The 26,069-nt window shown below is 48.9% G+C and overlaps 1 protein-coding gene across 30 annotated transcripts in view; it reads left to right on the plus strand.

Annotated features, from left to right (window-relative positions):
* The window catches only part of CACNA1C (calcium voltage-gated channel subunit alpha1 C), a 740,665-nt gene that overhangs the window by 582,766 nt on the left and 131,830 nt on the right, over nt 1–26,069 (plus strand). For all 30 annotated transcript variants that reach the window (XM_028829106.2, XM_028829113.2, XM_028829112.2 and 27 more), the window contains exons 10-11: nt 12,309–12,399; nt 19,245–19,271. In XM_028829106.2, coding sequence (XP_028684939.2) covers nt 12,309–12,399; nt 19,245–19,271 — 118 coding nt within the window. The remainder of the gene's footprint in view (nt 1–12,308; nt 12,400–19,244; nt 19,272–26,069) is intronic.

A 26,069-nucleotide genomic window follows, 5' to 3' on the forward strand; every position in this document is an offset into this window, starting at 1 on the left:
TTGGCCGGCCCAAGCGGGAAGCAAGTTCAGCTTCCTGGAGCACCAGGCCCGGGGAGAGTGGAGGAGAGTGGGTCTGAGGATAGACGTCAACTGTCCAGCACCTAGGAGTCCCCTTAAAACTCCATGATGATATGAAGTGTTATTCTAGGGAGAGGGTGAAACCAAAACACAGATCCAGTTTTTTACTTAAAATTCTCACAGACTCCAGTGTTGCAAGAGCTCAGACGAGCAGACGCGGTGGGCAGGAGGGTGGTCCTGGGAGCTGCCACAGATGTGAACTGGGCCTCTGAGAAGGGATGAAATTTGGATAGATCAGGGGTCAGCCAACTTCTTCTTGAAAGGGCCAGAGAGTGAATATCAAAGGCTTTGCAGGCCACACAGAGCCTCTACTGAAACTACTCCCCTCCACTGCTGTGGTGTGAGAACGGTGGTAGACGACACACACAGGGCAGAGCAGTCCCGGGAGGACTCAAAAAGACAGGGCAGGCTGCAGTGCGCTGACCCCTGGAATACGTGCAGGGAGGTGGACAGGCACTCCAGGGGCAGGGCATGACGTAGGGCCCTGTGCATGGGAAAGACCGGAGGTTGGAAGGGAGCCAGCATGTTGAAGGGTGGTGAGGAGGGCAACCCAGCGTGGACGGAGTTTCTGCAGGAAGTCTCGGGACATGAGAGGGTGCCGACGGTGTCTTAGTCGGCCAGGGCTGCCTACCAGCGTATCACAGACCCAGGGACTGGAACAGCAGGAACCGATTTTGTCAGTCTAGAGGCTGGAAGTCTGAGATCAAGGTCCTGGCAGGCTTGGTTCCTCCTGAGGGTCGCGAGGGAAAAGGGGTCAGTCCCCAGGCCTCTCTCTGGCTTGCAGGTGGCTGTCTTGTCTCTGCATCTTCACATCGTCTTCCCTCTGTACCTGTCAGTGGGCACTGTTGTTCTGCTCATAAGGATCCAGTCACACTGGATTCAGCCTGCCCTCATGACCTCATGTTAATCTAATGACCTCCTTCAAGACTCTGTCTCCAAATATGGCCACGCTCAGAGGTACGGGGCTGGGACTTCAGCATCTGAATTTCCGAGGAGACATAACTCAACTCATAGCAGATAAGATGAAGCCAAATTACAGGGCGTTTTAGATACCAGATTGGAGTCAATGAGGTAGGAAATGAGGAATCCTTTTGCTTGTTAACCGTAAGTCTGATTAGTACTTTGAGAAAATAAATACAAATTATGCCACTCATATACAAAAAAATGTAGTAAGATGGGCACCTGGCCAAGTATATGGCAAAGTCGATTCCTCACTTCCATCCTGGAGTGCCTGGAAGCCTGGACACTGGATCCCAGCAGACTGGTGACCTGGACTCAGCCGTTGGCCTTGTATGACATCCCACCACCCTGGAGAAGTTTGGGTGGGGCAAGCAGTGCTCCCGATACCCCTAGTCACTGCCTGGGATGTCTGGGCCTGAGGCATCAACCCTCTTCCTCCCAGAGGAGGCGTAAGATTGACAGCAGCTGGTGAGCTCTCTGGCCTTGGATAACGAGCTACCAGCTAAGTTCCGGAATACAGACGGGGCATTTTTCTTAGCAAATCTCATGAGAGGCCAGCCGCTCCTGCTGATAGGCACATCAGGACATTACAAAGCTCCATCCCTGGGACAAAGTCAAAGCTATTTTGGGTGACCAAAGGTTTCGGAACTAGGCAGATTGTTTCATCTCGCCCCACATCCATCCCTCGTTCTCTCATGTGGAGCTTTGCTCTGGTGCCACTCACTCAGTCATGACACATAAAAAGCTCCGAGACGGGGGCCTCAGGAACAGGCCGGATACTCTCTAGCAGGATGGTCCTCCCTGTCCTGCCAGTCTCGGGACGGGAAGGAAGGGAGTCAGGATGTGGCAGGGAGGAAGGAAATGAGACTACAGCAGCGGGCACCAAAGAAGATTTTGCTGTTTCCTTCGTGGATTTCTTGCTGTCACCTTAGTGCCTTTTTTTCTTTTTTATCAAAACTAAAGTGGTTCTGACTCTCAATCCTTTGCCAAAACCCCTTCTGGAGTCATTTTTTATTCATGTGGATGACTTTGGTCATCTTTGGACACATCATGCTGGCCTCATGGTGGCTAAATGAGATCCAATTTCTTTTTAAGGAGAACATGAGTGTTCGCACACTGGCATAGCCTGCAGCAGATTCACTACGTGGAGACTTGCTTTCAGCAATATAGGGAACTGTCAAGAGAGTCATTCATTTTATAGAGAGCTCACTTCCTATGGGGAAAAGTGAGGCTTGTGTGCTCTAAGCCTGCCCATTCTCTGTTGACCACAGCTGTAGAAAGGCTGGCCCGCTGATCGCTGCAGCCATACTTTCAAAGCACCACCTGGTGTTTAATGGAGGATTCCCAAATTTCAGTGAGTAAACCCTCAGAGGGTTTGCAAACCCAAACACCAAGGAAGGTCAATCTACACAATGGCTTAGCTCTAGTCCTCCCCCACTAGCACAGCTGGCATGCTTCCAGTTTCAAGAGATTATCCCAGGGAGAAAATGACTTTTTATAATCTCCCCAGTAGTCACACAACTATTCCCAAAGCAGGTCAGGGGAGACATTGGTTGCCATAAGACAATAACTGGGCACCTCTCTTGAGACATAGAAATAGTCCTACTAAGCACTGTTCAAGCAAGAGTGGCCACCAAGAGTATATGTTTGTGGGGTCGGGGGGAGAAGACACTAATTAAAGGATGTAATCAGTTATTGGCAAGTTGGCCATACAACTTGCTGTAGCGGTTGATAATATTACGAAAAATGCAATGATGTTAGCCATCTTGAGCTACCAGCCAAGTTCCAGAATACAGACTGGGCATTTTCTTAGCAAATCTCCTGAGAGGCCAGCAACTCCTGCTGGCAGATGTTTCTTACACTTTCAAAGAAATCTCATTTTCTTGTGGAGTCTTCTCAGCAGAAGCAAGGGACTGGAGAGCCCAGAGAAACACATTTGGTCCACAGCACTTGGTAAGAGGGAAGTTAGAAAATTGGAAAACAAGCTTCCTGTCTAGCTTTCTTCCCCAGCATCCTCCTTCCCAGATCCATTCGATAAAGCATATTGTGCCTTATAAAGGATGTACTAGTATGACATTGCCTGCAGATGAGCAGACAATCAAGCTTCACTTCTAAGGACATTGGAGTAAGTTGTCTTTAGAGAAAAGGTGCCCCTTAGTTTCCAACCAACTCCTCATTTGAATGGCCGAGGGAGGGGTCAGGCTTTCCATCTCATCCATTGAATAAGTATCCAGCATTCATGATTCTAAACTTTCAACAATTTGGACATTCAGCTTCCTAGAAGTTTTCCTTGAGGAATCAGCTTTGATACCACTATGTAATCCCTTGATAATAGGAACACAAACACCATTTCACCATTTTATTCCTGCAGGTGCTTGTGGGATAAACTATCACAAATTAATAGGCACTAATGTGTTCATATAGTGCTTCTTCCAGGTGAGATATTTTTATTTCAGAAAGGAACTTTAGATACATGCCATGCCCCAAAAGAAAGATCTGAGACTTCCGTGAACCATCCAGGGAGATGATTTAGTTGCTCTTCAGATCATTTTTCCATACAGGTGACTGCCAACTTGGTCCCCATGAAAGACCAACCCTGGTCAAATTCAGGTTTATAAAGTGATTATACAGTCGCTTCTGAAATTGGACAAGATAGGACACTTAGGATGTCAGAGCCAAAAGCTGAATAACGCTTCTGCATGGAAGGTGTCAATGTTCTGGACTCTCCACCACTAAGCGGGGCTCTCATCCCCTCAGACAGCCACCACACAGATAGAAACTTGGAGACTGGCAGCCTACATCTACCCCCTACATCTCCAGATAAAAGACCATTCATTATGAGAGTCCCATGTTAGTGACTGTTTGAGACATGCCTTTCCCTAGAAGGGAAACTTGAACCAAGTGGCTCATTTCAGCTACTAACTCTCAGTGCTTTTTGCATGTGGGATTTCTGAGAAGTGAAAAAAAAAAAAAAACCTGCCAGTTATGAAGTTTCTGTGCATTCCACACTTTGTACCTTAAAGACGAGTGTGTGAGACACAGCCCTTCAGGTTAAAAATAGGTATGGCCCTTTTCTATCACTAGCCAGTCTCCAAAATTCTCCTTACCAGGCAACATCCAAGGAAGTCCATTGAGTATAATCTGCGTTCTAGGAGAAGAGGATGAAATATAGAAAAACCTAAGACTTGGGTTGCCCCTCCCCTCATGCCTTTCCCGGAAGTGATGGGGCCGCCCATGAGTTCAGCCGGGCACATGCTTCCTTCTGTGAGTGGTGACCGACTTCCCGCCTGCATTCGCTGCCACTCATTAATATTAAGTTGGTGCAAAAGAAATTGTGATTTCAGATTGTGAATTTTAAATCATTATAACTAGGCTCAAACACATCTTTATTAATCAAAATAGGAACCATTACAATCAACACATTTTTGCCAACAAGAAATGAGATTTGTATTCCTATTACGTAAAAATCCATGCTTCCAGATTCAACAAACTCTTGGAAAGCATTTTCCCTGCAAAAAGTCGAGATGCTTGAAGAAGTGGTGGTTGGATGGCAAGAGGTCAGGTGAATATGGCAGATGAGGCAAAACTTTGTAGCCCAATTGGTTCAACTTTTAAAGCATTGGTTGTGCGACACGCGGTCCTGCATTGTTGTGGAAAAGAATTGGGCCCTTTCTGTTGGCCAATGCCAGCTGCAGGCATTGCAGTTTTTGATGCATCTCATTGATTTGCTGAGAATGCTTCTTAGATGTAATGGTTTCGCTGGGATTCAGAAAGCTGTAGTGAATCACACTAACAGCAGACCACTAAACAGTGATCATGACTTTTTTTTGGTGTAAGTTTGGCTTTGGGAAGTGCTTTGGAGCTGCTTCTCCCTCCAGCCACTGAGCTGGTCATTGCTGGTTGTCATATAAAATCGACTTTTCCTCACACATCACAATTTGATCAAGAAATAGTTCGTTGTTGTTGAGTAGAATAAGAGAAGATGACATTTCAAAACAATGTGTTTTTTTGTTTGTTTGTTTTTTGTTTTGTTTTGTTTTTGCTCAGCTCATGAGGCACCTACTTATCGAGCTTTTTCACCTTTCAGTAAGCTTCAAATGCCAAACAACCATAGAATGGTTGACATTGAGTTATTCAGCAACTTCTCGTGTAGTTGTAAGAGGATCAGCTTCGATGATGGCTCTCCATTGGTCGTCATCAACTTCCCATGGCCTGCCATTATGCTCCTCATCTTCTTCATTATGCTCCTCGTCTTTGCAAAACTTTTTGAACCACCACTGTGGTGGATGTTCATTAGCAGTTCCTGGGCCAAATGAGCTGTTGATGTTGCAAGTTGTCTCCACTGCTTTATGACCCAAATCACTCGAATTTGCTCTTTGTCTAACATCATTTCCATAGTCTAAAATAAACATAAAATAAACAGCAAGTAATACATCATTCACAAAAAAAAGAGAAATGCCCATTAAAATGAAGTATAACATAACCAAATTTATTTAAGAACATATTTCAATACCAAACGGCAAATTCCAACAATGCAAAAACCACAATTCCTTTTGCACCCTGCATAGTGACCTCGCAGAGGCACAGCTCATGCCAGTTCTTTCAGATGAAATGGGAAAACTTTATCTGAGCAATTAGCTAAAGCACTTGACATCCAGAACTCCAAGTCCATACAGAACATCCCCTTCCGCATGCAGTGATTAGTGTCTTCATGCTCTCCAGTGCAATGGCTAGTGTCTTCACACTCTTCCATGTAGTAGCTGGAGTCTTCACACTCTCCTATGCAGTGGCTGGTGTCTTCACACTCTTCCATGCAGTAGCTGGAGTCTTCACACTCTCCCATGCAGTGGCTGGTGTCTTCACACTCTTCCATGCAGTAGCTAGGGTCTTCACACTCTTCCGTGCAGTGGCTGGTGTCTTCACACTCTCCCGTGCAGTAGCTGGAGTCTTCACACTCTGCTATGCAGTGGATGGTGTCTTCACACTCTTCCATGTAGTGGCTGGTGTCTTCATGCTCTCCCATGCAGTGACTGGTGTCTTCACACTCTCCCATGCAGTGGCTGGTGTCTTCACACTCTTCCATGCAGTAGCTGGTGTCTTCACACTCTTCCATGTAGTAGCTGGTGTCTTCACACTCTTCCGTGCAGTGGCTGGTGTCTTCACACTCTCCCGTGCAGTGGCTGGAGTCTTCACATGCTCCCGTGCAGTGGCTGGTGTCTTCACGCTCTCCCATGCAGTGACTGGTGTCTTCACACTCTTCCATGCAGTAGCGAGGGTCTTCACACTCTCCTATGCAGTGGCTGGTGTCTTCACATTCTTCCATGCAGTGGCTGGGGTCTTCACACTCTCCCGTGCAGTGGCTGGAGTCTTCACATGCTCCCGTGCAGTGGCTGGTGTCTTCATGCTCTCCCATGCAGTGGCTGGTGTCTTCACACACTCCCATGCAGTGGCTGGTGTCTTCACACTCTCCCATGCAGTGGCTGGTGTCTTCACACTCTCCCATGCAGTGGCTGGTGTCTTCACACTCTCCCATGCAGTAGCTAGGGTCTTCATACTCTTCCGTGCAGTGGCTGGTGTCTTCACACTCTTACATGCAGTAGCTAGGGTCTTCACACTCTCCTATGCAGTGACTGGTGTCTTCACACTCTTCCATGCAGTAGCTAGGGTCTTCACACTCTCCTATGCAGTGGCTGGTGTCTTCACATTCTTCCATGCAGTAGCTGGGGTCTTCACACTCTCCCGTGCAGTGACTGGTGTTTTCACACTCTTCCGTGCAGTAGCTGGGGTCTTCACACTCTCCCATGCAGTGGCTGGTGTCTTCACACTCTTCCATGCAGTAGCTAGGGTCTTCACACTCTCCCATGCAGTGGCTGGTGTCTTCACACTCTCCGGTGCAGTGGCTGGTGTCTTCACACTCTCCCGTGCAGTAGCTGGAGTCTTCACACTCTGCTATGCAGTGGCTGGTGTCTTCACACTCTCCCATGCAGTAGCTGGTGTCTTCACACTCTTCCATGCAGTAGCTGGTGTCTTCACACTCTTCCATGTAGTAGCTGGTGTCTTCACACTCTTCCATGCAGTGGCTGGTGTCTTCACACTCTCCCGTGCAGTGGCTGGAGTCTTCACATGCTCCCGTGCAGTGGCTGGTGTCTTCATGCTCTCCCATGCAGTGGCTGGTGTCTTCACACACTCCCATGAAGTGGCTGGTGTCTTCACACTCTCCCATGCAGTGGCTGGTGTCTTCACACTCTCCCGTGCAGTGGCTGGTGTCTTCACACTCTCCCATGCAGTAGCTAGGGTCTTCACACTCTTCCGTGCAGTGGCTGGTGTCTTCACACTCTTCCATGCAGTAGCTAGGGTCTTCACACCCTCCTATGCAGTGGCTGGTGTCTTCACACTCTTCCATGCAGTAGCTAGGGTCTTCACACTCTCCTATGCAGTGGCTGGTGTCTTCACATTCTTCCATGCAGTAGCTGGGGTCTTCACACTCTCCCGTGCAGTGACTGGGGTCTTCACACTCTCCCGTGCAGTGACTGGTGTTTTCACACTCTTCCGTGCAGTAGCTGGGGTCTTCACACTCTCCCGTGCAGTGGCTGGTGTCTTCACACTCTTCCATGCAGTAGCTAGGGTCTTCACACTCTCCCATGCAGTGGCTGGTGTCTTCACACTCTCCCGTGCAGTGGCTGGTGTCTTCACACTCTCCCGTGCAGTAGCTGGAGTCTTCACACTCTGCTATGCAGTGGCTGGTGTCTTCACACTCTTCCATGTAGTGGCTGGTGTCTTCATGCTCTCCCATGCAGTGACTGGTGTCTTCACACTCTCCCATGCAGTGACTGGTGTCTTCACACTCTTCCATGCAGTAGCTGGTGTCTTCACACTCTTCCATGTAGTAGCTGGTGTCTTCACATTCTTCCATGCAGTGGCTGGTGTCTTCACACTCTCCCGTGCAGTGGCTGGAGTCTTCACATGCTCCCGTGCAGTGGCTGGTGTCTTCATGCTCTCCCATGCAGTGGCTGGTGTCTTCACACACTCCCATGCAGTGACTGGTGTCTTCACACTCTCCCATGCAGTGGCTGGTGTCTTCACACTCTCCCGTGCAGTGGCTGGTGTCTTCACACTCTCCCATGCAGTAGCTAGGGTCTTCACACTCTCCTGTGCAGTGGCTAGTGTCTTCACACTCTTCCATGTAGTAGCTGGAGTCTTCACACTCTCCTATGCAGTGGCTGGTGTCTTCACACTCTTCCATGTAGTAGCTGGTGTCTTCACACTCTCCCTTGCAGTGACTGGTGTCTTCACGCTCTCCCATGCAGTGGCTGGTGTCTTCACACTCTTCCATGCAGTAGCTAGGGTCTTCACACTCTCCCGTGCAGTGGCTGGTGTCTTCACACTCTCCCATGCAGTGGCTGGTGTCTTCACACTCTTCCATGCAGTAGCTGGGGTCTTCACACTCTCCCGTGCAGTAGCTGGAGTCTTCACACTCTCCCGTGCAGTGGCTGGTGTCTTCACACTCTCCCGTGCAGTAGCTGGAGTCTTCACACTCTGCTATGCAGTGGCTGGTGTCTTCACACTCTTCCATGCAGTGGCTGGTGTCTTCATGCTCTCCTGTGCAGTGGCTGGAGTCTTCACACCCTCCTGTGCAGTGGCTAGTGTCTTCACACTCTTCTGGAGCACTCTCCTCTTCAGCTGTAGCCCAGACCCAGCAGAACTCACAGAATTCTTCTCCCTTATTTACAAACTTCCTCAAATGACCACCCATTGACAGGCAATTTAACAACTTATTGGCCCATTTAATTAAAAGCAGACACATATATGTTTTGGGTATGAGCTCTAGGACTTTGATGGGTCTTTGCTGAATAGAATTGAATTATTGGCTGGGCGCGGTGGTTCACACCTGTAATCCCAGCACTTTGGGAGGCCGAGGCGGGCAGATCACGCGGTCAGGAGATCGAGACCATCCTGGCTAACACAGCGAAAGCCCGTCTCTACTAAAAATACAAAAAAGTAGCCGGGCATGGTGGCGGGCGCCTGTAGTCCCAGCTACTTGGGAGGCTGAGGCAGGAGAATGGTGTGAACCCGGGAGGTGGAGCTTGCAGTGAGCCGAGATTGTGCCACTGCACTCCAGCCTGGGCGACAGAGCGAGACTCTGTCTCAAAAAAATAAATAAATAAATAAATAAAAAGAATGGAATTTTGAACTGAACAAAGGAGCAAGCAGGTCAATGGGTTGTTTTTCCACCTGCGAGTGACTCTATCCAGGTGCAAATAGCAAGGAAACCCTTGAATCCACTACAGGTGAAAGTTTTGCAGTGTGGTCCCATGTGAGGGAGGAGACAAGTCACCTGGCTATTGGGTAGGGATGAAGAGGATACCAGGGCTACGGCTAGACTTTAGCAGTGACCCCACTTGAGCCTGCAAAGGGCAACAGCTCCCTAAGGAAGCAGCAGGGATGAGTGCCAGCCCCCTCCTAGGAAGCCCTCTCAAAGTCTTTCATTAGATATGCCAGATAGCCTCTCTCTCCTGGAGTAATTCCTTCTCTCCAGGGTCATCATTTGTTTTGTGATGTTAATTCATGTGAGTTGGGGGTTTGGTTCTATTTTGTTGTTTTCCTATATGTTTTGATTTATTGCTTTGAATTTTTTTTGTTTATTTTCTGTGATAAAAATGGATGTTCTATGTGAAAGCTGAGTTCCTTGTTTCTTTCTTTTGCCCGTGGCTGACTGCGTGTGCTCTGTTGATGTCTTGTTCCTGGTTCTTGACACTGACCATCTTGTCTGTGAAAGGAGGCACTCCGGCGGGCATGCTTGATCAGAAGAAAGGGAAGTTTGCTTGGTTTAGTCATTCCACAGAAACCCATGGTAATGTCGCCCTGTGCTGTGTGTGTGTAAATGTGTATGGGTGCATACCAGACAGAACGGGAGGGTGTTTCTCGTGATGGCTTGTGCCGCAGTAGTTCTGTGTGTGTGCATATATGTGTACGTATATATGTTGTGTGTGTGTCCGTGTGTTTGTGAAGGGATGGCAACCTGTCCCCCTCAACGGCACTGCCTTGTCATTGCTTCATATGTATAAAGTCAGTGGGTGTGACAACTGGCAGAGCCGTTCCTCCAGGAGCTCTTCCTTTGGGCAGTGCTGGCCTGGAGTAAGGACACTGTGAATGCGCGGTTGGAACCAGTACAGGCAGTGCCTCAATTTAGAAGGTGCTGTCCTTATTTCTAGCGCCCAGGCCTGCCCCTCCAAGTTCATTTGTCTTTCCAAGCCTAGCACCGCCACCTCCACAGCACTGTACTCACACGTAAGGCTCTGGGAACCAAGTGTCACAAAGTCATAGAACTTTTTCTACATGGCCTGGCCTTTCAAGCAAGGATGTCCAGAGGGTAGAGAGCTAAAAAATAAAAAATTAAAATTAAAAAATCTTAGGGCCGAGATGGCTGGAGATAGACGGATTGGAAGACTGAGAGTGCTTCCATTTTATGGCTCCCTTAGTGTGGTTTGAGCAGGGCCCTTGGCAAGCTCTGAAGGTCCATTTTCCCAGCTCCCAGGCCTGAAACTATCCCTAAGGGCTGGTCTCACCAGCCCCTCCAGACTTCAGACTATAAAGTGAGTGTAATGCTATGGAATTCAGTGCCCCTGTTTGGCTACTCACTGCCTTCCTGTGGTGCTCCCAGAGCCTAGTAGGCTATAAGAAGCTTGTCTTTGCCAAGGGTGTAGAGTGCAGAGGCTGTTGAGACTGGGGCACTCAGGATGAACATGGTGCAGGGGGTGTGACACTTGTGCCCTGGTCCCAGGCCTCCTCGAACACACCGCGTGACTGCGGGCATCACATCCCTTCTCTGGCCTCGCTTTCCTCTCCTGCAGAGTCAGGAGGACGAGTTAGAGCCAGAAAGTTTCTAAAGCCTCACCCAGCTCTACAGTTCTATGAAATGACATCCGGATTTTTTTAAATTCAATTTTATTAAAAAGGTCAGAGAGGTCTCTCATACACAACAGTCAAACATACGGTAAGTCGTGGACTTTGTTTGTATCTTCCATGTGCTTGAAATGATTCTCTTCTCACCAACCTGGCTTGTCTTAATCCGAAGGAAAGGACACCGGGAAAAATCCACATCCGTCAACATTATCCATACGACCAGTAGAAGTGTTTCTTGGGCGCTGGCAGCCTCACGGGGACTTGTCACCGGAGGCCGCTCCCTCACTAACAGCAGATTCTGTGTCTGCTGAGGGCTGGTGGCTTTCTCAGCAGATGAGGGGTTCTATTCTGGAGGAACAGCAGAACCAGGACCAAGCATACGATGGCCACTCTAAAGGATAAGGGTTACAGAACTAAGGAACGCATTGTGTCATAGTAAGAGAGTGATGGAAGGTGAAGAAAAATTATTTGAGTTAAACTTTTATTTAGAAGAAAAAAAAAATAATAATAATAATGACTTCTTTCAGGCCACCAAACTGGGTTCTAAGCTAGAAAACTCCCATCGTTCTGGAAATTCAGCCCACAGCTGCCTTGGGAGGAGGGTGGACAAGTTGAATTAAATGGCTTATATCCAAGTCAACCTGTTGACATGGGAATGTCAGGGTGGCTGAAAGGGGAATAGTATCCGTACAGGCTGTCTTCTGACCACAATTAAACATAATCGTGTGGACTGCACACTTCCACTCCTCACTCCTGATGTCTCCAGGGCTAGTTTGAGTCTCAGTGCGCGGCTCTGGGAATGGCCGTTTCCCTCAAGCCCTCTGTCTCAGTCGTGCTCCTGGGAGTAACCGACTGCCGGAAAGGGGAGGCCTCCGTCCACCCAGCAGCAAGCACACCCTTTCTACAAACAGGCTGGTCCCTGTTCTTGGAGATGGAGCCCCTTAGAGATGGTGGGTGGGATGAAGTAAGGAAAATGATATATTTTCACGAAAGCTCCTCTTTCTATGGCAAGTGGTAGTTGCAAATGGAAAAGGCTCTGCAGCTTCTTCCAGTCCACAGAGTGGAGAGGAGAGATTCAGTGGTCAGTTTTTTCAGGATGTATCCTGTAAGGTAAAATGCTCTTATTACCAGATGTCCTCCCATACTTCCATTAGTTTACAGTGCTCTTGGCAGCAAAACCTGCCCTGGACAAGCAGCAGGCGTGTCAGTCAAGGGGATCCGTGCGGATTAGCCAGCCAGTGCACACAGGCTCTCTTTCTGTCAACCCGCACTGGGTCTTGCGGTGAGCGTGTTGCAAACTAATGCTCTTCTGTTCCCTTCTCTCCCCACCCTCAATGCCTTGCTCTGCTTCCCTTTGACTCTTGCAGTGAGCATGCCCACCAGTGAGACCGAGTCCGTCAACACCGAAAACGTGGCTGGAGGTGACATCGAGGGAGAAAACTGCGGGGCCAGGCTGGCGTGAGTAGGCACGGCGAGCCCAGGGGCTGGGGCTTTTTCCGGAGCACGGGTGGAAAAGCTGCATCTGGAAATCACAATGGGCTGGCTCATCACTGGGAAAGGCAGAGATTAGAGCCGGTGGCAAGAAACAAACCTCAGGTGGGAACCAAGATGGGGAGCAGAGGGCTCTGGGGTGAGGATGGCCCTGGCTGGGGGTGAGTCTTAAAATCAAGGCTCGTCTTCAATTCAGCACTTCTTCGGGGGCGCTGACTCTTGGGTTTTGAGCTACTTTTCTTCACATCTGAGAAATATAGAGGGGGTGTGTGTAGGGGGCGGCCCCGAAGTCTGTTTCTTTCACTCCAGTCCCTTTCACCCCTCTTCAAAGAGATGACGAGGTTAGGGTCCTGAGTCCTGCCGGCCACCCCTTCCATTCTGATAAACGTGACCTAGGAGGGAAGCAGACAGGTGAGAAGATGCGCTGGGAGATGACCGGCATGTGGGTCCTTACCTGAAGCTCTGTCATCCTGCCAGTAAGGGGAGCAGAAGTGCAGTGGAGCCTGCTGTTCTGTTGCCTTGGGGCGTCACGACTGTAAACTCACCCTGGCCGCTGGAAGAACTGCAAACAGAGGCTCTGAGTCAGCCCAGTCCCGGATACAGTGCATTTCTGAATCGCTCCATCTGGGAGGCAGCATCCCCCCTCCCTCCTCGTCTGTGGAATGACGGAGAGCCTGGGCGAGCACAGCCCTTTCACAACGCTGAGCTGTGAAAGAGTCTAAACCAGCAATGCCGGCCTTGAGCCCATGTGGGGGAAGGAGAATGAGGATGAGGCCAGAGCAGCCCTCACAGCCGCTGTCTCCAGGGAGCATCGGGCTTCAGTATCACTCACTCTGACAGCGGCACCAGGGCGTCTGCACTACAGATTTCTCAGCATTGTCGGGAAGCAATTCTTGTCAAAATGTTGTTAACATACGATGCTAATTACATGTTTAAGCAGCAGTGCAAACCTCTTCTTTTGGAATCGTACAAAACAAGTACTTGAGTTTCTGGCAGTAGGTCCCAAACAGCAACTCAAGGAAAGGCCCGTAGGAAGGCTTCAAAGTCCATCAGCTCTAGGCCTTTCTGTCGTCTTGCCACCAAGACGAGGCTTAGAGAGATGATCAAAGGCCCTGCAACTCTGGCTGTTGAGCAGGCCTGAGTCACATACCAGGAGCGACCAGGGAGCTGGCACCAGGAAGTCACCGGACAGTACATTTCAGGAGAGCCTGAGGCTCTGTTAGGAAGGAAACATGATACTCCCCTGCGGATGGAGGCTGGCAGTCTCCAGTGGATCTGTCGTTTGCTCAGAGCACGTGCTCTGCAGCCTGGAGAGCGTTGCAGAAATGGTCCCTGTTATCCCCATGTTTAGCCACATTCGTACTCTGTGCATACAAAATGCTGAGTCACATGCCAGAATTATAATATGCCCCTAATAAAATGTGGTCTTTCCCCATCTCCCGACCTCCCACCCTGCCCCAGACAATGATGGGCCAAGACTCTGCCAGCATTCCTGGTGGGAGAAGTAGCACGGGAACTGAGACTGAGTGTGATGGTCTGAGGGGACAGTGAGTGGCCAGGATCTTTAAAGCTAAGGGTTAAAAGTCTTATGTAATAAGATGAGGTCACGACGAGGACTGCTATGTAGTAAGAAGGCCTGGATGGAGATGGTTCCTGTTGGGGGAAGGGAGGAAAGAACTACAGCATGGTATTTCATGGCAGCAGGGGCAGGCAGGTGGAGGTAATGAAGAGGAAGGAGCCATCACAGTTAGGGAAGAGGATAATGAGGCGGAAGTGAAATCTGAAGCAGGAGCCCAGTTGGAGTGACCTGCAGGTATCACGGAGACCACGAGATACGGAGGTCCGAGGCTCAGCTCTGGACAGGGGTGGCCACACATGTTTGAGGTTGCCGGGATGAAAACCACCAACGAGGTGATAGGACGGGGTTGTTCAGAGCGAAGTGGAAAACAGAAGACCAAGGGCTGAATCTTGGGAAATGGACACACAGAAGAAGACCAAGCAAGCAAAACAGACAAAGGAACGTTAGGAGAACAGGCAGCAGCGCCAGCCTGGAAGTGCGGGGGGAGGAATTTCAGGACAGAGCTGTTGATCTGTGCATTCGTTCCACAGTCTGCCCAGCTGGGTGCTGGGCTAGGTGGTGGTGACACACAACAGGGGAGGAAATTGACGCCATCATACTGGAGCTCACGGTCTAGTGTGGGAGAGACGCTGTGCAAATAAATAGGCAACTCTAAATTGGAGTAAGTGTTGAGAAGGAAAAGTAAGTGTAAGGTCGGGCTGATAACAAAGGTTTCTGGTTTGGACTGGCAGGTTAGGAAAGCCTTCTTTGCAGAATTAAAATTCCAGCTGAGAACAGAAGGATGGACATGAGTTATTGAGGGCCTGGCAGACCCTTAACCATTTGGGTCTGCATCAGAAGAGTGTGAGAAGTCGCTGAAGGGCGTTCCGAACAGAGCTGAGCGGGAGGTTGATTTGGTTAGTTTGGAGCTCCTGAAGGATCACTGCGATGTCAGGAAAAGAGCAGGGAGAAATGAGAAGCGGAAAGAGCCTGGCGCAGGTGCGAGGTAGCGTGGCGGCAGCTCGGGCTGCAGAGGGAAAGAGGGGCTGTGCTGTGTGTGTGTTCTGGTGTGCTACCCCCTAAGGGTTGCAGGGCTCTGGTCTTGGGAGTCGGTCTCAGTGAGGGAGAAGGGGTGGAAATGGGCCAGAACAGGGTGCTCACTCAGGCAGTGAGGCCATGGACAGGGAGGAAGATGGGAGCATGTGAAGAGGAGTAGCATGAGTGTGGGAAGTGCTGGCCTTCGTTGTAATAAAAGCTAGGGCAAGCTTCAAGGCAAGGAAGAAGTCACAGAGCAGGAAGAGGCGAAACCAGCTGGAGGGGAAGCAGGTGCTTACAGGAAGGCATTGCTTCTGAAGAGGAGAAGGGCGACAGCAAAGACAGTTTGAGGCACTGAACTTGCTCAGGAAAGAGGAGTTTCTGTGCGCCTGGGACTAATTGGAAAATGAAAGAAGAGGAGTCCCAGAGTCTAGTGCCCATCAACCTCCAGCTAGCCCTGGGATCTTGGCCAAAGCGCTCTGCTCTGGGCCTCAGCCTCATCCTCTGGGAAAAAGAAGGGTCGGACTGACGTCTCAGCAGTGGCTGGGGCAGGGGGCGGAAACCACCTGCAGCGGTGCAAGATTTCATGTGAAGAAAGCATTCTACACCTGGAGAAACTGCAAACTGTAGGTCCACATGGTATCTAAGGGTCCCTTCCAGCTCTCAAGGCCTACAGTTCTGTAAAGAAGATAGAATCAGAAACAGGCTCTGATGAAGGGGTCAGTGATCGGAGTCACTCCGAATGAGCTCAGCCGTCTCATCTCCCAAAGCCAGGGTCAGGGGCCACAGGAACTTGAAGGACAGTCCGGAGACTGAAACCAGTGAGTCATCGAGAGGTTGCCCAAAGGTTCCTGGGCAGCACTGATGCCGCGGTGGAGACTGATATCATAAATGTGCAGTCAGCCATATTTTTGGCAGACTCTGCAGCCTGAGAGCACTAAAAAGAGACAGCGGGGTGACCCAGGGTGGGGCTTAGCCATGCAGGCACAGCAGAAGGCCCAGGCGGTGTGGAGTCTCTGTGGTATTGAGGGCAACGTTGTCATGACTGTAGTCAAGCCTGGTGTTAAAGGGTGTGAGTGATGGGGAGGATCCAGTGAGGACAAAGGTTGGGTCCTCTGAAAGAGCAGGAGGGATCATAGAAAGGGAGGCTCTGGCCAGAGCCATGGAGCATCTGAGCTCAGGACCCAGGAGTGGAAGGAATCCTATGCCGTGGCAAGGGCAGGATGTGACCCTCCCAATAATAAGAGCTGTGCTGGAGAGGAAGTCCCAGAGTTAAGGATGCTGAGTCAGACGCATTGTCAATGTGGATGATGACTGCAGTGCCATCTGACTTACGTTAAAGGCAAATTTGGGACAATTCAGGGAAATACTATTTTACACAGCAGGTAGTAAACATATGGCACTCGTTCCTCTAAGAAGAGGGGAGAGGCTGAAAATATAAATAGCTCTCAAGAAGTTCAAATATTTCTCAGATAATGACAAATGCAAACTGAGTAACTAGGGGAAAAAAAGAGTTTGGGGCTTGTCTCTAATTCTGAACCTGAAAAGCACAAAGGAAAATCATGGTCTCTCCGAAGGTTTGTCTTAGAGTCCTGGGTAGAGAAAGTATCTGGCGTTGCATGAACTTCAGTTCCCACCCACTGGAACTGTTCTGATGGTCTCGTGTTCCTTACCAGCCTTCTCTCCCTCCTCGCTCTTCTTCAAGAATCTGCTCAACCTGAGGTAGGAATGGTGCCTCATTGGAACAACGATGGTGGAGAAAGCCAGGAAGCCTTCTGAGTGCACTGTGCATAGAGAAGCCAGAGCCCCCAGCTGTTCTCAGAGTTCTTTGGAGATTGTGAAGATCAGTAGCAGGGAGGCACTGGCCACAGTGAACCGGCCTAGGATGTGGACCAGCACCATGGCACCAAGGCACCCGGGCTCCTGGCTTGCGTCCTCTCACTGCAGGAGCACCTTTCCAGCCCAGAACCCTGGGCCACCTCCCAGGAGGCAAAGAGGTCCTAGCATTAACTCCAAGGTGTGCAAAGGGAGCAGGAAGAACCAAGGAGTTCAGATGTCACGGAGTTCTCACCTCAGCTCCCCACAGGCATGGAGTTTTCCTCGGTCTCCAGACAAACGCCACTGAGCAGTGTCCTCCCCTTCTCCAGGAGAGGAGCCTGCCCGACATGGAACTTAGCCATTCGGCGGTTGCTTGTCAAAAGTGCCAGCCTTTAAAAGGGGATGAGGGTTTGGTCCCCGCGAACCTAAAATTGTGCTCACAATCCCAGAGAATAGCAACAATAGCAACAAAATCAGTCTTTAAGTGTGGTGCCCAGGCTTAGCCATCCGGACCCGTCACAAAGCAGACAAGAAGGCTCTGTCCATTTCTTGCTCAGAATGTGCCCGGATGCCACAGAAGGACCTGCAGTCCACAACCATGCTTGAAGCAGGACCTCCTTTTCCAGCACTCCCAGCGCCAGTCCTGCTTCCCAGGGTCATTTCCCTTGGAGACGAACACTCAGGGTTAGGTTTCCCCAGAGAGGAGCTTTTCAGAGCCCACTTGCACTTGTGACCGGCTTGCACTACGAGCAAGAGAACACGTCATGGCAAAGGACCGGTGGTCGTCATCAGGGGGCACCCCAGGCAGGACTACTGAGGTGTTTCTGAAAGAAGGCCTGGGGCCAGGCTAGGCTTGGAGTCGGAGTGACAAAGCTGAAGGCCATGGTCACCCACTTGGGCTTATGGGTAACAGCAAGGAGAGACAACCACCCAAAAGCAGCCTGGGAAGACGCTGAAGGTCTAGGGCCCAGCATGGGCCCGCTGGAGAAGAGAGCACCTGGGTTCCCCAGCACCCAGTTAGCAGCTGGGAAACATTCATTTGCTGGTTAAACTGTGGCTGTAAATAACAGTGTTGCCCTGGGCTCCTAGTCCCCCTCCCACACACTGTTAACGTGTGATTAAACCCTCCAGCCCTCACAGGCAGTCTGTGGGGGTGGGATGAGGTTATTAGCTAACGGTTCGGAGCAGTAAAGGCACTTGGCTCTGATTCGCAGTGCCCCAGAGATATAATTATCTCATGCACGATGGCTTTGCCACCTGTCACATCTTCTGGCTTAATTTTTTTAATAAGAAATAACGAGAGGGGCTGGCATGTTCTTGCTCTGCGACACAGCTCGCTGTGTGCCGGGCTGGGATGTGGCAGGCCTGCGGCAGTTGCCTCCCAGACTCCCTTCTCGTGTTTCTTCCCCATGCCTCTCCTTGTTGCTCCACCACTGTCTCCGTTGCCTTCTTCATCTCTAACTTGCGTTCTGTCCTTCTGCTTGTCCATCTGAACGTTGTCACCACCTGCACTATCCCCAGCGTTCACGCCCTTCTCCTAGCACCAAAGCCAAGCTGACAGGTGCCTTCTAATTACCTCAACTGCTTACATTCTCTCACTCTGTTTCTGTCTCTTTGGCTCAGCCTTCTCTCCTCCACACTTCTCTTTCAGTCTCTCCCGCCTGCCCTCTTCTCCCAGCCTCCTGCCTCCCGTGCACTCTTCCCTACGTGAACTAGGGAGGCTCAGGACTTCCTTGAAGGTTCCGCCTTTCCATGGAACCCCCTCCCTGTTCAATGACCCTTCCAGGCAGCCACCCTCACGCCCACCCTGAGCTTCTGCCCAGAAGTCCCCAGGTCTTCAGGACTGCACGTGACTGTCAGCATCCTGGGTTTCTCCTCTGAATCTGGGGCTGGCTCCTTAGGCCCCCTCTGTAGCTCTTGGGTGGGGGCTGTTGTGGCCCCTCCATTTCTGGCTGGCTCATTTTGCTGGTGTTCCCTTCATAACCCCACTCTAGCTGGGCTCTGGCAGACAGCTGTGAGGTCAGTGCTGACCTGTTCTTGCCTGTGATTTTTCTGCTATTGGGGTCCTCTTGTCATCAGGAGAGGCCTTTTCTTCCTCTGCAGCTTTTCTGAAGATACAGCTCTTCCTAACCTGACCTCATAGAACTTTCTAGGCAGACCCTGAGGACCTGGTACTCTCCCTCTACAGCAAGGATTGTACTTAGAAGATGCTAGCTGGGCCAGACCTCAGTCTCCACATTCAAATACATAGTGTTCTTTCTCTCCCAAGATGTTCTAATTCACACCATGCCTCCTTCCAGCACCTACACGAAGTTACCTGGGGAACATCAAATTTCCCTGGGACTGTTGAACATCTTTTAAATGCACATGTGTTTGGTAACATTTCCTTTTTCTCTTTCAGCCACCGGATCTCCAAGTCAAAGTTCAGGTGAGTGAGACGCACACTGCTCTTCCTTCCTTCTACCACCAGCTCTGTCCTCAGCCACCCTGTTGGGTGGCCCAAGGTAATACCTATGAGTTGTCAGTAGGGTAAGGGGTATTCTTCTTAAGGGGTAACTACTTTCTGTATGGCCATTAAGAAAAAGCTTATGGCTCAGATCAGGCAAATAATCCAGTGGTTGACATTTGTTGAATGATCTTGGACCGTCCATCTTTTTGGCAGCAGTGTCCCTAGGAAGTTGTCAGACCAGATGTGTTTTCCTCCCTTCTAAGATGAAGTCCAGTTAAAAGAAACATAAAGTGAACCCTTGTGACTGTCATGACCTACTTCATGTTTATAGAACATGGTGAGATATGAACTATGATGATGATGGAAAGCACATAGGATTATGACACCCATCTGTGTCACTGCTCTTGACAACGACAGAACCTACAAAACGACCCAGGGTCCTCAGCCCCCATCTGCCTCCCAGCCTCACTTCCTGCACTTCCGTGAAAATAACCTTTGTTCCTCCTACAGGGAACTTCTTGCAGTTATCTAAATGTTCCCTGTCCTGGTGCACGTTGAGGCCCTTGCATGGAGCGGTTCCTCCACTTAAATCACCATGCCCCCAGGCCTTCATCTGGAGAACTCAGACTTCTGTTCAGACCCTCAGATGTTACTGCTTCCATGTTACTGCTTTCTCTCCCGTTTCGCTGGGAGTGGAAATACCTTCTGCAAACTCCAGGGAGAGTTACTCAGCTCCCCCTTCCCTGGTGCTTTGCTGATGTCCCTGTCATAGCACTCAGCAGTTCACACTCGGATTACTGGCTCACAGTCCCCTGCCCCCAGAGGCTCTGCCTGCATGCCTCACAGGGGTTACTTTCAGAGCACCCAGCTCAGTGCCTGTCCAGTGCTGAATGTCCATACATGTGTGTTGAATGAATTAGTGGACAGACGCGTGCAGGGAGAATGTGAATTCACTCCCACAAAGCGTGTATCTACCAAAAAATACTGGTTGTTTTTCATCATTGAGCTGATCTTGATTCCCTAGCCCTACCTACTACAAGGCAGGAACATAAAGACATTTTCGTCCAGCTGAGTAAACGTAGCCCAGTGCTGTATTTTAAACTGTCCCTTAAGGTAAAGTGATTTGTCTCTCAGATTGCCTGTCCCAGCTCCTCTCTTAGATGGAGCTGGACACATGGGGGAGAGGGACTTTGCGATTCCAGGAAGCAGGGAATGATGAGGGCTGGTCCTACAAGCCACACAGGCCCTCTGGTTGCTCATCTCTGCTGCATGGGGCTAGGCTGGACTGCTGTCTGTACTGGTACCCACTGAGGTCCATCTGGTTAGAGCATCCACTGCTGGAGTCCATGCCCTCTGCTTGCCTCTGGCCTTGAAATCTCCACCTCTGCTCTCTGACCCTTGAGTTCTGTTGGCCCACTGACTTTAGCACCTCTATACCTCAGCTGAGTACACAGACACTTCGAAGTCCCTCACGCTCTCTGAAGGAACTGGGGGAGGCAGCAGCACTACGGCAGGCTCGTTGGCCTACTGGTGTCCCATCACGCCCTCTGTAACAGCCAGGATAAGCTTCAAGCCAAGGGCTGACCTCCCAGGGTCTGCCAAGGCACTCCACCAGCCCCAGTGTCCCTGGGCCTCCCCATGGCCATCTGGGTGTTTCTAAAGCAACCCCCCACCAACCTCTTGAGGTGTGGTGCCCAAGGGCTAAAAATTAAGTGAGGACCCTGGTGTCTGACTTTTGCTCCACTTCTGACACATTCTTTCTCTCCCATTTCACTAGGACTGGAAAATACAGGCTTTTTTCCCAGTTCCTCTTTCTCTCAAACCAAGACCTCGTCTACATAAAAAATCTAGGGTCCAGCCCATCAGCTCTGGCTCTTATTACAGAGAAAGAGCTCCAGAAATATTAAAAAAAAAAAAAAAAATTCTCTCTTTCAGTAATGCTTGGCTCTTACTGCTTTATCTCCAGCATCTGGAGAAGTAGCTGGTACATAACAAGGACCTAATAAATATTTGCTGAGTGAGTGAGTGAATTAATTAATGAATGATCTTGCCCCAGTAAGACAATAGACTTGACACAGATTCAAACAAAATATCCAATTTGACAGTCAAAGCTGAAAAAGCATGTTGTGCTTTAACAGTTCCAAAGCCCCCACACAATAAGAGTAAAGGGATTAAAAATACACTTGAAAATATTTCCAAAATATCATTCTCACTTCATGCAAGTGGTTAAATCATAAATTAATAAATGAATGAATGAATGAATGAATATGATCCAGAGGATGGAAGGGAAAATTGCATACTTGTGTCTCGAGTTAGAGATTGCCTGGAACACTCCGGCAACATTATTTTCATCCAGTGATCTATGGTGCAAGCTGTGCTTTTGAACAAGAGGAAAAGAGCCTTGGTGCCTGTAAACCTCTGGAGTCTCCCTCGGCCCTCAGGCTTTGCTACGTGCTGGCCATTCAGCCCTGATCATCTGCCTCTGGGAAGGCCTTCTCCTCCTGCAGCCACCCCTCAACACACCACAGCAATGCAGACAGCAGCTTTTGTTCTCCTAAAGGCTTGCAGCTAGTAGGTTGGCACTATCATCGAAACTCATCTCCAGATGAGGATCTTGAGGCTTTGAGAGGCCCAGGTCACAGGGCTCTAGTATGGCTGAGTCAGAACTCATACCCAGGGGCTCTGCTGCCGATCCCTGTGCCATCCTAGTGATGAGGTTCTGCCCAGGAATAGTAAACCCTGTTCCTGTATAGCTAGTGTATCCACAGAGTGCATAACTCTAGAGGCATGCTATTCAACAGAAATACAATGCAAGCCACATATGTACTTTTAAAAATGTTCTAGTAGGCAGGTTAAAAAATAAAAAGAAACAGGAAATTTCTTTGATTTAAACCAGTGTCTCTAAAACATTACTATTTCAATATGTAATTCATATAAAAAGTATTAATGAGCTATTTTGCATTCATGCTTTTGTGCTAAGTCTGAAATTCAGTGTGTTTTGCCAGTACTGCACATCTCAGTCTGGACTGACCACGTTTCCCATGCACAGTAGCTGCATGTTGCTAGCAGCTGCCACACAAGGCCACATGGCCCTGGAGGTTTCACACATGAGCAGGTATCACCCAGCAGCTGTCTGATCTGGATTCAGCAGTTCACTGATGGTATCTGCTTAGGGAATATCAAAGGCTACAAATAGATTGAAAATGCCACCAACATTTTGAAAGGATTCCTAATCATTTTCTCAAGTTAGGTGAAACAGTTGAACAATTACAGATAATGGAATTTGAGTCTCAAACTGGCCTATTCCATTTGCAAAACAGAATGATCCAAAGTCATGTTTCTCTAAAGGAAGTATAGGAATGGAACCTTTAGGGAAAATTTGACCAGTTAATGGATTACAGCCATAGTATATTACAGGCATCGTAGAGTATTCCCTTGGTAATCCAGGTTTTCACTTAGAGGAATTAGTTAAAATAAGAGATTTGTGGCATCTGGAGCTCACTGTTCAGAATAGAATGTAAACAGTTAGGAAACAAATGATGCAGGAAGTCTTTTGCAACCTGAAGGGATTAATTAGACAAGTTGGAGTTTCTGGAGCTCAACTTTACGGAGTTCTGAAGTGAACCTCACGGGGTTCTAAAATTGGGAGGACTGGCTTGCCCAGTCTTCAGTGAAATGTGCTTCCAGTGTTCTCTCCAATTCTGCCATGCCATCAGCAACAAGGCACAAATCCAAATTTGCCCCAATCTCTAATAGTCCTTCGTAAAGTTACTTATTTACAAGAGAATTAAACTTAATGATTTTCTGTGCTGTTTGTTGTTGATTCTGGTAAAAAAAAAAAAAAAAAAAAAAAATTGGAAACTTACTCTAGCCACTAGAAGGAGCCTGCAGGGCCCATCATTTTGATGTTGTCTACGATTCCAGATGCCTGTCCACCATTGCGTATCAAGCAAACTGTTTTAGGTATGAGCACTGCCCTCTCCTCACCTTCACCCTGAGCCCTGGTTCACAAGAGCTCCGGGAATCTTCAGCCTTGTCTTCCAGAGGGAGGTGGTCCATTTGCGTAGAGCTCATCTCTGCTGCTCAGCCATGCCGTCAGCCAGGGGTTCTTGTGCAGGATGGACTGGGCTGAGTCCCGTGGGTCTGTAAGCAAGTGTAAGACACAGCCCCATTCCTTCGTGGGTCTTGTGAGCTCCGTGGAGAGGCAGGACCATACAAACACAAGGTAACTGACAATACAAGGAAATGGTAAGTCGTTTCCTCTGGGGACCCTTCTTGCCTAAGGTGTCCTTTTGTGTACTTCCTCGTGGACCCGCCCAGCACTTAGGCCCTGCTGTGACTGCTCACTTAGTGGTCTGTGTCTCCGGGTAGGTTTTACACAGAGGAGGCCTGAGAGCATTGTGCTAGCTGCTGGGTATCTGGTACCCTTCCATGGTCATGTTTAGTAACTATTTCTTGAATGTGTAACTAAAATGAGTAATGCAGACAGTAAGCACTGGAGAGTGCCCAGGCTGAGAAGACTAGAAGCATGCATCACGGAGAAGCTGGGACTCCGTGTGAGCCCCACAGGAGGGGCAGGACAGAGAGGATGGAGCAAAGGTGGAGTTTCCGGTAGCTGGGAGGACTTGCCGTGCAGCTGGACAGGCAAGAGGAAGGTCCAGTGTAGGGAGAAGGGCAGGCGGAGCTGGGGCTGCGAGAGCAGAAGTTTCCCCTGGGAATGCAGTGATCTCAAAGTTTAGAGACATAGATGAGACCCATTCGTAACCATCCCTCTCTCCTGTGTCTACATATGGAAGGTTCTATTTTTAGAGAAAATGACTTCCAGTTAGTGTGAAGGGAACATGAATAGCAGGCAAATTTCTCCTCCCTATTTTATCATTTAATTTCTGTATCCTCCATGCATCTGTAAACACAAATAAATTTACACATTCTAATAAACCATTACATTTATTATACAGTAGGAAGTGTTGCCAGGAAACCAGTTGTCAAGCAAAGCTATATTTTGAAGAGTGGGAGGTGTATAATTATCTTTAAATACTTTCTCTGGATAGTAATTACCCCACCCCCACCCCAGCCCAAATCCATGTGACTCTCCCAAATGGGTCTGCTCAGGAGCACCCCAGTTTAAAGGGACACCGTCCTGTCCACTCCGGCCACTCCTCAGGGGTCTCTGTAGAGCAGCTCCAGACCCATGGGACAGGTCTGACAACCCAGCATCCATACCCACTACCCCCAAGCATGAGGAAAGAGGGGCATAATCAAGTTCTCATATTAAACCCACTCTAAGACAGCTCTACATACCGTAAAGAAAGCAACCTTGATTGCCTTGGACTCTGAATAACAATTATCAGTGATTTCTGGAACTTGAGATTGTATCTATTTAAAACATGTTCTTTGCAAACTTCACTGTCAGCTGTTTAAGATCAGATTATGAGTTTGTCCTGAAAATTCATTTTTTAGGGGAAAAAACTACTTGCCAAATTTCTGTACAATATTAATAATCACAATCACAGGAAAGAAGCGGTGGCATGCCCTGCAAGATAAGACTGTTTAGTATCAAGATCTGGCAAACTTCAGAGGTCTCCTCTCAAGAGGGCCATCTGGTACTCATTGTCTCATTCCTTTGTCCCTCCGTCCACCCTCCACCATCCTCCCTCGGATCCAGGGCAGTATGTCTGGGGGTGCAAGAATCCCAAAGTGCATTTAGAAATCATAACTTTTTAAATTGTTAATGACTATGGGCACTAATAGGTGTATATATTTATGGGGTGCATGTGACGTTTTGATCCAGGTGTAAAATGTGTAAAAATCAAACCGGGGTTATTGGGGTATTCCTCACGTCAAGCACTTATTTCTTTGCATTAGGAACATTCCAATTCCACTCTTAGCTATTTTAAAATATACAATAAATTATGACTGTAGTCACCATCCTTCTCTCCTATATTGTATGATCAAATATTACATCATATTTATTCTATTTAACTATATTTTTTCACCTATTTACCATCTCCACTACCCTTTCCAGCTTCTGGTAACCATCATTCTACTCTCTGTATCCATGAGTTCAATTGCTTTAATTTTTAGCTCCCACATGTGAGTGAGAATATCACAATTTGTCTTTCTGTGCCTGGCTTATTTCACTTAATATAATGGCCTCCAGTTCCATCCATGTTGTTGCAAATGACAGAATTTCATTCTTTTTTATAGCTGAACAATATTCCAGTGTGTGCACGTACCGCATTTTCTCCGTTCATCTGCTGGTGGACGCTTTGGTTGATTCTGTATCTTGGCTATTGTAAATAGTGCTGCAGTGAACATAGGAGTGCAGATATCTCGTCAGTATACAGATTAGAAACCATATTTTACACCGGGTGGCCTGCTTCCCTGTGTAGTGGATTTTCCCCCAAGTGGTAGGCAAGTGTCCCGTGTAAGGTGTGGCCCTCACTGGAGATGGCCTTCAAGGCAGAGCAGAACACTGCCCGGATTAATCCTTTCTCCCCTCCCCGCTCCTCAGGCCAAAAACTAAGTTCTCCCTGCAGTCCTGAGGAAGGAGTACCCTTCTTAGATTACTCTTCGTTCTCCTAACCTCATCCTAGATTTAGCAAAGGCTTGGTAACAGGATTTTCTGCAGACCATCGATAGAAAAAGGACAGAATAGAAAGGTGGATGAAGTCAGGCTACTCCAAGAGGCAATTTTGGGGGTGGGTGGGTGCAGGGATCCGTAACAGCTGAGGTCCACATCCTGGAACCTTGGAACACTAGTTGTCGCTAGCATCT

Source organism: Macaca mulatta, chromosome 11 (genome assembly GCF_049350105.2).
Source record: "Macaca mulatta isolate MMU2019108-1 chromosome 11, T2T-MMU8v2.0, whole genome shotgun sequence".
Lineage (NCBI taxonomy): Eukaryota > Metazoa > Chordata > Mammalia > Primates > Cercopithecidae > Macaca > Macaca mulatta.